A 9,663-nucleotide genomic window follows, 5' to 3' on the forward strand; every position below is an offset into this window, starting at 1 on the left:
CTCCTGCATATTTCTTTTATAACCCATCCGTCCGTCTCACAGGCATGCGGTCACAGTCACGTGTGATCATGTCGCCACGGTGCAATTCCAGGCTTCAAAAGACGACGTGTATCTAAAGCTCAGCATCCTGGACCACGAGACAGAGGTGTACAGCAAGACGGGACAAGGGGGCATCGTAATACCCGTGTACCGCTTTATAGCCAGCGAGGGTGCGTTAAACGCACGCACGCACGTGCACACACACACACACACACACACACACACACACACACACACACACATTTACATATAAACATATGTACAGATAATGATAAGTAAATTAAATATAGCCAAAAGTATGTGGACGCCTGAAAAATGTGAGGAGGCTCCAGTTCAGTCCAATTGTGTTTAGTGTCACTCATGTTCTTCTTCTCCAAGCTTTACACCAATGCACAATGTCTTCATGGAGCTTGTTTAGTGTCATCATGAGGGAAGTGTTTTTGTGAAATTGTACTACCCGTGCAGCGACAGCATACGGAGATGTTTGAGGCAAGGAGCTCACATGAAGAACCCCACGTGGGTAATAGTAATAAATAATAAATAAATAGGAAGCAGCGTCAAAACGAGCGCATCAAGAGCGGAAGAACATCCCCAAAAGACCTTCGACAAGCTCGATGCCTGAGAACAATCCACATGGGAGCGCTGTCTTGCTGTGCTGGACTCTGGATCTGAAGTACCTTCTCATAAACAGAGCTTGTCTCGAAACCTTTTGATACCGCCCCCTACTGTTTTCGCCCTGTAGTGTTTTTTTCTCCACAGTATCTGCTTTGGACCTCTCATTGAGTGTTGAAAAGAAATGATCCGCCTGCACCTCCTTTTATTTTGAAATACATTTTAGGCCTGAAATGAATTTATGAACAAACTTATGGACCATAAACCATCCTGGTACATGTGTACACTCTTCTACGTCTCCTTAGTTGACATCTTACCAGAACTGACAACCACTCGCTTAGTTCCTTAGCTACCGCCTGACACTGGCACTTCCTGTGTATTTATAGAGTGTTTATCCCTCTGTGTGTGTGTGTGTGTGTGTATGTGTGTGTGTGTGTAGGTTCCTGCGGCAGCGCCGTGGAGAAAGCGGGGGTGAGTCAATCTCAGGACGGCCCTGGTGGGGGTCACGATGGAGGCAGAGAAGCTTCTGAGTGTCAGCCTGCCCAAACGGTATCCATCAATACAAAGAAATCCTGTTCATCATTGTCAATAATAGTGTGTGTGTGTGTGTGTGTGTGTGTGTGTGTGTGTGTGTGTGTGTGTGTGTGTGTGTGTGTGTGTGTGTGTGTTTTCTCAGCATCATAAATACATTCTTCAAGCCGAGTTGCTTTACAACAGCTGGCCTTTGGACGATTCACTGTCAGGTTTCATCCAAACCCTGCGAGATAAGGAAAGCAATGAGATGAGAGGTGAGCACCACGGCAGCATTCGGTCGTATACTGAGGTACAAGTGGGAGGTCATGTGACGCCCAGGAGATGATTGGAGAAGAAATCATGTGGCTCGAATATGATTAACATTTACTGTTACATTTATGGCATTATCCATTATCCAGACCAACTTACGACAGAGCGTTAGCCAAGTAGCAGTAGCAACTTGTGACCTTCTGATCCAAAGTCCAATATTTTAACCATTGAGCATTCAGCAGACACCCTCATCCATAGCGACTTTTCTCTCATTTATACTACACACTAAACAATTCAGAGTTAAGGGCCTTGCTCAGGGGCCCAACAGTGGCAGCTTGTTGGTGCTAGGATTTGACCTCACAACCTTATGATCAGAAGTCCACCATCCCTTCCCCATCCCAGCACTCGCTTGCATGTTAGAGACGGGTCGTTCACGAGCCTTTAATGTGACTCAGAAGAACGAGTCGTCTCAAAGAGCGATTCGTTTATTTTGAACGAGTCTTTAATGTGACTCAGAAGAACGAGTCGTCTCAAAGAGCGATTTGTTCATTTTGAACGAGTCTTTAATGTGACTCAGAAGAACGAGTCATCCCAAAGAGCGATTCGTTCATTTTGAACTAGTCAATAACGAGAGATTCGTTCATTTTGAATGAGTCTTTAATGTGACTCAGAAGAACGAGTAGATAGTGTGATATTTTGAACGAGTCTTTAATGTGATTCAGAAGAACGACTCACCCTAAAGAACGATTCATTCATTTTGAATTAGTCTTTAACGAAAGATTTGTTCATTTTGAACAAGTTTTTAAAAAGAGATTCGTTCATTTTGAACGAGTCTTTAATTTGATTCAGAAGAACGAGTCGTCCCAAAGAGCGATTTGTTCATTTTGAGTGAGTCTTTAACGAGAGATTTAGTAATTTTTAACAAGTCTTTAATGTGACTCAGGAGAATGAGTCATCCCAAAATGCGATTCATTCGTTTTGAACGAGTCTTTAATGAGAGATTCGTTCATTTTAAAACGAGTCTTTACTGTGACTCAGAAGAACGAGTAGACAGAGTGATTCGTTCTTTTTGGACGAGTCTTTAATGTGACTCATAAACAAAGCATAGAAAAATCTCTGTAGGTTATGTGCAGAAAACAAAATTGAGTAGTTCATCTCTCGACTCTTCATTCTGAGTCGTTCGTTCACTCTTCAGTCACGTGACTCTTATAGACGCTATGGGAACTATACCATAGTTACGAAAAATCTATATTATAGTCAGAGTTCATGTTACCATGTAGACGTGTTGAATGAAAGCAGAGAAAGCAGATCTTCATCAAGATGCACATCCGGGTGAAAAAGTCACGTGTCACGTGTCCCGATACTTTTGGAAACTGTCCCCTGTCTCTGTCCCCCAGGGCACATCTCTTTGCGCTGATCCTGATTGGTGTGTGTTCCGAGTCTGTAGGGCCGCGTTACGCCGCTCGTGCGTCGATAGGACGCGTTCAAAGTGGGTTAATTCGATTCTCTCGTTCTCCAGAAATACCTCCCACAGCACTGGAGGCCAGAAGGCAACTCGATTTGACTTCCCATTGACCCATTTTCCACAGGCTTCCTGGGGAACGAAACTGGAGACGCGATTGCAGCAGAGCTCGATAATATGTACTTACTGATCTCACACACACACACACACACACACTCGTGTATCTAAGTCTCACAGGTCTCCACAGGCACACTCCAAAATCTGGTGGAACATCTACCCAGAAGAGTGGAGCTTATTATAATAGAAAATAGGGACTAAATGTGGAATGGGATGTTCATTGATTATTGATTGATTAATTGATCGATTTAAATAGTTTTTTCCCTGATATCTTCAATATTTCTGCCATTTTTTTCCACATTCTGCCTTTTTTTTCGCTACATTTCCGTTTCTTCTTCTACGCGATCACGTAGCGCTCGGTGATGTAACTTCATTTCACACCACTCTTTTTTTTTTCTCCCACTTGTTGGAACCGGAGGTGAGAAGGAAAAAAAATAAACAAGTGTAAATTCAACAAAAAATATTTTTTTCCGCCGCGACCGACTGGCATCAATCTGAGGAGCATGAGCGGCATCATGCGAGTGGGCAGCAGGTGAGGAGGTGGTTATGATACACCTGCTCCCCCATTGTTATCTACACCTGATCCCCGTATCTACACCTGATCCCCGTTATCTACACCTGATTCCCCTCCGTTATCTACACACCTGATCCCCCTCTCCGTTATCTACACCTGATCCCCCTCTCCGTTATCTACACCTGATCCCCCTCTCCGTTATCTACACCTGACCTCCCTCGTTATCTACACCTGATCCCCGTTATCTACACCTGATCCCCTCGTTATCTACACCTGATCTCCCCTACCGTTATCTACACCTGATCCCCGTTATCTACACCTGATCCCCTCCGTTATCTACACCTGATCCCCGTTATCTACACCTGATCCCCGTTATCTACACCTGATCCCCCTGTTATCTACACCTGATCTCCCCTACCGTTATCTACACCTGATCCCCTCCGTTATCTACACCTGATCCCCGCTATCTACACCTGATCCCCTCCGTTATCTACACCTGATCCCCTCCGTTATCTACACACCTGATCCCCGTTATCTACACCTGTTCCCCCGTTATCTACACCTGATCCCCTCCGTTATCTACACCTGATCCCTCCTCTGTTATCTACACCTGATCCCCCTCCGTTATCTACACCTGATCTCCTCCGTTATCTACACCTGATCCCCGTTATCTACACCTGATCTCCCTCCGTTATCTACACCTGATCCCCCTGTTATCTACACCTGATCCCCCAGTTATCTACACCTGATCCTCCCCAGTTATCTACACCTGATCCTCCCTGTTATCTACACCTGATCCCACCCGTTATCTACACCTGATCCACCCCGTTATCTACACCTGATCCCCGTTATCTACACCTGATCCCACCGTTATCTACACCTGATCCTCCCTGTTATCTACACCTGATCCCACCGTTATCTACACCTGATCCCCCTGTTATCTACACCTGATCCCCGTTATCTACACCTGATCCCCTCCGTTATCTACACCTGATCCCCGTTATCTACACCTGATCCCCGTTATCTACACCTGATCCCCCTCGTTATCTACACCTGATCTCCCCTACCGTTATCTACACCTGATCCCTCCGTTATCTACACCTGATCCCCCTCCGTTATCTACACCTGATCCCCCCTCCGTTATCTACACCTGATCCTCCGTTATCTACACCTGTCCCCCCGTTATCTACACCTGTTCCCCCGTTATCTACACCTGATCCCCTCCGTTATCTACACCTGATCCCCCTCCGTTATCTACACCTGATCCCCCTCCGTTATCTACACCTGACCTCCCCGTTATCTACACCTGATATCCCCGTTATCTACACCTGATCTCCTCCGTTATCTACACCTGATCCCCCTGTTATCTACACCTGATCCCCCAGTTATCTACACCTGATCCTCCCTGTTATCTACACCTGATCCACCTCCGTTATCTACACCTGATCCCCCTCCGTTATCTACACCTGATCCACCCGTCATCTACACCTGATCCACCTCCGTTATCTACACCTGATCCACCTCCGTTATCTACACCTGATCCCCGTTATCTACACCTGATCCCCGTTATCTACACCTGATCCTCCCTGTTATCTACACCTGATCCTCCCTGTTATCTACACCTGATCCCCCTCGTTATCTACACCTGATCCCCGTTATCTACACCTGATCTCCTCCGTTATCTACACCTGATCCCCCTGTTATCTACACCTGATCCCCCAGTTATCTACACCTGATCCTCCCTGTTATCTACACTTGATCCCACCCGTTATCTACACCTGATCCTCCCTGTTATCTACACCTGATCCCCGTTATCTACACCTGATCCCCGTTATCTACACCTGATCCCCCTCCGTTATCTACACCTGATCCCTCCGTTATCTACACCTGTCCCCCCGTTATCTACACCTGTTCCCCCGTTATCTACACCTGATCCCTCCGTTATCTACACCTGATCCCCCTCCGTTATCTACACCTGATCCCCTCCGTTATCTACACCTGACCTCCCCGTTATCTACACCTGATATCCCCGTTATCTACACCTGATCCCCCAGTTATCTACACCTGATCCTCCCTGTTATCTACACTTGATCCCACCCGTTATCTACACCTGATCCTCCCTGTTATCTACACCTGATCCCCGTTATCTACACCTGATCCCCGTTATCTACACCTGATCCCCGTTATCTACACCTGATCCTTCCTGTTATCTACACCTGATCCACCCGTCATCTACACCTGATCCACCTCCGTTATCTACACCTGATCCACCTCCGTTATCTACACCTGATCCCCGTTATCTACACCTGATCCCCGTTATCTACACCTGATCCTCCCTGTTATCTACACCTGATCCTCCCTGTTATCTACACCTGATCCACCTCCGTTATCTACACCTGATCCACCTCCGTTATCTACACCTGATCCCCCCCGTTATCTACACCTGATCCTCCCCTGCTATCTACACCTGATCTACTACCCTTTTCCTTTTTTTCTTTTTTTAAAATCTATTTAGCATTTCCTTATTTTAGCATTTTTTCTTTTCCCATTTGCTTTCAAAAACAACCCTGTCTCGTCTCCACCGCCGGTTATTTTGGACGTCTGGATGGAATACTTCAGATTCGATCAGGACCTGCTGTCATTCAGGCCTTATAGAAACATGTAAACTTGTCAACCTGTCTACTGGGATGAAGGGTTTTAAAGAGAAAACCGAAGGGAACGAAGAGTTTTTTTCAGGAAGGGGTGGGGGAGTGGAGTGGAAAGCAGGCTCTGAATGGAGCAACACTGCCATCTAGGGATGTGCAGTGGATGTGTCTCATTAGAAGCCAGTGAACATTTTAATGTGTGTGTGTGTCTCTGTGTGTCTCTGTGTGTCTCTGTGTGTCTCTGTGTGTGTGTGTGTGTGTGTGTGTGTGTGTGTGTGTGTGTGTGTGTGTGTGTGTGTGTGTGTGTGTGTGTGTGTGGTTTGAGTGTTGTAGTTTCTGGGAGTCACACTTGAGCTGAGAACCTGGCCACTGTTTACTTTAATATGCAAATCAACATGTACTTCTACTTTAAATAATCATGGAGCTTCGATTTCAATGCTAAATCTGTTTTTTTCTTGTGTGCAGTGTTCAAACATCTGATCAAAGATGCAGCTGACCAACTCAGTAGCGAGCCACAGAAGCCACAGATGCCCACATCCAAAACGTCCAAGAGCAAAGAGAAGGACAAAACTACACCCAAGGAGGTTCAGCAGGTGGGTGTCATGTTCCTCACTGGATCGCCAAAAGTTCAGCATTTTATTCGCTATTTAGTCTCCGTTAGGTCTTATAATCAGCTCCACGCTTCTGGGAAGATGTTCCTGGAGATTTTGTGAAGATCGATGTGAATGTGTGTAGAAGGTGTGTAGAAGGTGTTTAGAAGGTGTGTTGAAGTTGTTTAGAAGGTGTTTAGGTGTGTAGAAGGTGTTTAGGTGTGGAGAAGGTGTGTTGAAGTTGTTTAGAAGGTGTGTAGAAGGTGTTGAGATGGTGTTTAGGTGTAGAAGGTGTTTAGGTGTGAAGAAGGTGTGTTGAAGTTGTTTAGAAGGTGTGTAGAAGGTGTTGAGATGGTGTTTAGGTGTGTAGAAGGTGTGTTGAAGTTGTTTGGAAGGTGTTGAGATGGTGTTTAGGTGTGTAGAAGGTGTGTTGAAGTTGTTTAGAAGGTGTTGAGATGGTGTTTAGTGTGTAGATGGTGTGTTGAAGGTGTTTAGGTGTGTAGAAGGTGTGTTGAAGTTGTTTAGAAGGTGTTGAGATGGTGTTTAGTGTGTAGAAGGTGTTTAGGTGTGTAGAAGGTGTGTTGAAGTTGTTTAGAAGGTGTTGAGATGGTGTTGAGATGGTATATAAAGGGTGTGTAGGTTGTACGCATGTGTTTTGAAAGTGTTCATGTGGGTTTTTTTGTGTTTGTGCAGATGTTGGATGAGACGAAGCCCCATTGGACTCTGCATGTGGTCAGTGAGCAGACGGAGGCTGAACAGATCCAAGTGAAGAAGGACACTGAGAGACTGGAGCAGATTAGAGCTATAAAACAGGCCTGGGAAGCTTCAGAGCCTGGCAGGGCAGCTAAGGTCTGTGGACACACACACACACACACACACACACACACACACACACACACACACACCTAATTCATACCGTCTATACTGATGTACTGTTGTTGGTGTGCAGGCTTTTCAGACCCGTCAGCAGTACCTGGATCATCTGAGGACGATTGGAGAGGACTTCAGGCTGGACCTCACACCTTTCATCAGGTACACAAACCCGACATGGTCACAGAAAGTGTGTGTGTGTGTGTGTGCGCGGATCCCGGTGTGGCCATAAGTTTACTGGTTGTCTATCTGTCTCTCGCTCTGTCTCTGTCTGTCTGTCTCTTTGTCTGTCTGTCTGTGTTTGTCTGTCTGTCTGTCTGTCTGTCTGTCTGTCTGTCTGTCTGTCTGTCTGTTTGTTTGTCTGACTGTATAACTGTATGTCTGTCTCGTATTTTTTGCCCACTGTCTTTGTCTTGTTGTCTGTCTCACTTTTGTTGCCCCTGTCTATCTGCCTGTCTGTCTGCCTGTCTGTCTCTCTCTTTCTGTCTTTGCCTCTTTGTATGTCTGTATGTTGTCTGTCTCTCTTTCGATTCGTGTGTGTCTCTATCTCTCTCTCTCACCCTCTTTCTTTGTCCCTTCATCTGGCTGTCTGTATGTCGCCTCTTTTCTGCGTGTCCATCTGTTTGTCGTTTTTTTTTCTGCCATGTCTGTCTTTGTCTGTCTTGTCTGACTGTTGTCTCTGCCTGTCTCTCTTTTAATGCCCCTGTTTTACTGTCTATTTGTCTGTCTGTCAGTCTCACTCTGTTTTTGTGTCTTTGTCTGTTTATCTGTTTATTATCTCTTTTTCTGTCTGTGTTCGTCCGTCCGTCCGTCCGTCCGTCTGTCTGTCTTTCTTTCGATTCCTCTGTCTCTCCCTCACTCCTCTCTCTCTCTCTCTCTCTCTCTCTCTCTCTCTCTCTCTCTCTCTTTCTTCATGTGTAGGAAGACAGGCAGGCCCGAGCGTCTCAAGGATGCAGCGATGAAGGAGGAACAGCAGAGGGAGCAATTGGAGAAAGTCCAGAGCTTTCGGCTGTATCGTGAGACAGTGCTGGATCACCGGAGGCAGGAGCAGGAGCAGACCAGGCAGCTGATCAAAGAACAACTGGAACTGTTCGAAAGAATTCAGGTCGGAAATTTCATTCTTTACATCTTCACGATAAACAAACAAACGAACAATGTGCTCCATTCTAAGGGCGAATCTCTTGTGAAATTTCTAACAAACCATCCCACTTTACATTGTGTGGCCAAATATTTGTGGACACCTGACCATAATATGGGTATGCGCTTCTTTTTGAAGATCCTATTCCACATGTAGTCTCCATTCGCTCTTATAATAAGCTCCATTCTTCTGCGATGATGTTCTACTAGATCTTGTGGAGATTTGCGAAAGATATTATTTAGCCACAAGTGTGTATCATTCCAGACGTGAACATAAATTGTGCTCGTTTCCTTCTCATGTTCTCAGCAGGAGAAAGCTGAGCTGCTGCGGAGGTTTGATCGGACCCGAGAGATCATTCAGACCTGGAAGCTGGACGAGCGGTCCCAAAAGAGAGGCAAAGAGTCCAAAAGGACGGACGAGGAATCGCAGAAGGGAGAAGACGTTCCTGTTAACTGATTAGAACATATCTCTGTGGACTTCATCCTCACATCTCGGTCCTGGGATAAACGATGTTACATTTCACTGTGTACTACATTGTATAAGTATTGAATGACAATAAATCCAAACTTGACTTGACTTTCTTTAGTACGGATCTGCTCAGAGACGTGCGATCTGCCACCGAGAGAGAGAACGTCTTCTGAAGTGGGAGGAAGTTGTTCATTTGAATAGGATTTCATCTGAGTTTTATTTTTATCCGTGTGATTACAGAGCGTCTCTGTGCACCATGAGTCATCCAGAGCTTCGGATATGATCATGATTCAGGGGCTTTAATAAAAAAAAAAAAAGAAAATAAATAAATAAATCCAAATAATTGAGGATGACATTTTAAATCGGTGCTTCGCATATATTAGATTTTATGAGTTTTGAGAAAGAGAGAAGATGAGAAGGACGTC

At 45.4% G+C, this 9,663-nt stretch overlaps 1 protein-coding gene across 4 annotated transcripts in view; it reads left to right on the top strand.

The window, feature by feature from the left end:
• Positions 1-9,346, top strand: part of adgb (androglobin) — a 33,855-nt gene extending 24,509 nt beyond the window's left edge. For 3 of the 4 annotated variants that reach the window (XM_046874263.1, XM_046874265.1, XM_046874264.1), the window contains exons 26-33: positions 43-209; positions 1,091-1,122; positions 1,328-1,439; positions 6,638-6,765; positions 7,456-7,611; positions 7,712-7,794; positions 8,554-8,737; positions 9,077-9,346. In XM_046874263.1, coding sequence (XP_046730219.1) covers positions 43-209; positions 1,091-1,122; positions 1,328-1,439; positions 6,638-6,765; positions 7,456-7,611; positions 7,712-7,794; positions 8,554-8,737; positions 9,077-9,226 — 1,012 coding nt within the window. In that variant the 3' untranslated portion in view covers positions 9,227-9,346. The remainder of the gene's footprint in view (positions 1-42; positions 210-1,090; positions 1,123-1,327; positions 1,440-6,637; positions 6,766-7,455; positions 7,612-7,711; positions 7,795-8,553; positions 8,738-9,076) is intronic. The other variant, XM_046874266.1, reaches the window with a different exon arrangement.
• The last annotated feature ends 317 nt before the right edge of the window (positions 9,347-9,663 follow it).

The sequence above is a fragment of the Silurus meridionalis genome, chromosome 18 (genome assembly GCF_014805685.1).
Source record: "Silurus meridionalis isolate SWU-2019-XX chromosome 18, ASM1480568v1, whole genome shotgun sequence".
Lineage (NCBI taxonomy): Eukaryota > Metazoa > Chordata > Actinopteri > Siluriformes > Siluridae > Silurus > Silurus meridionalis.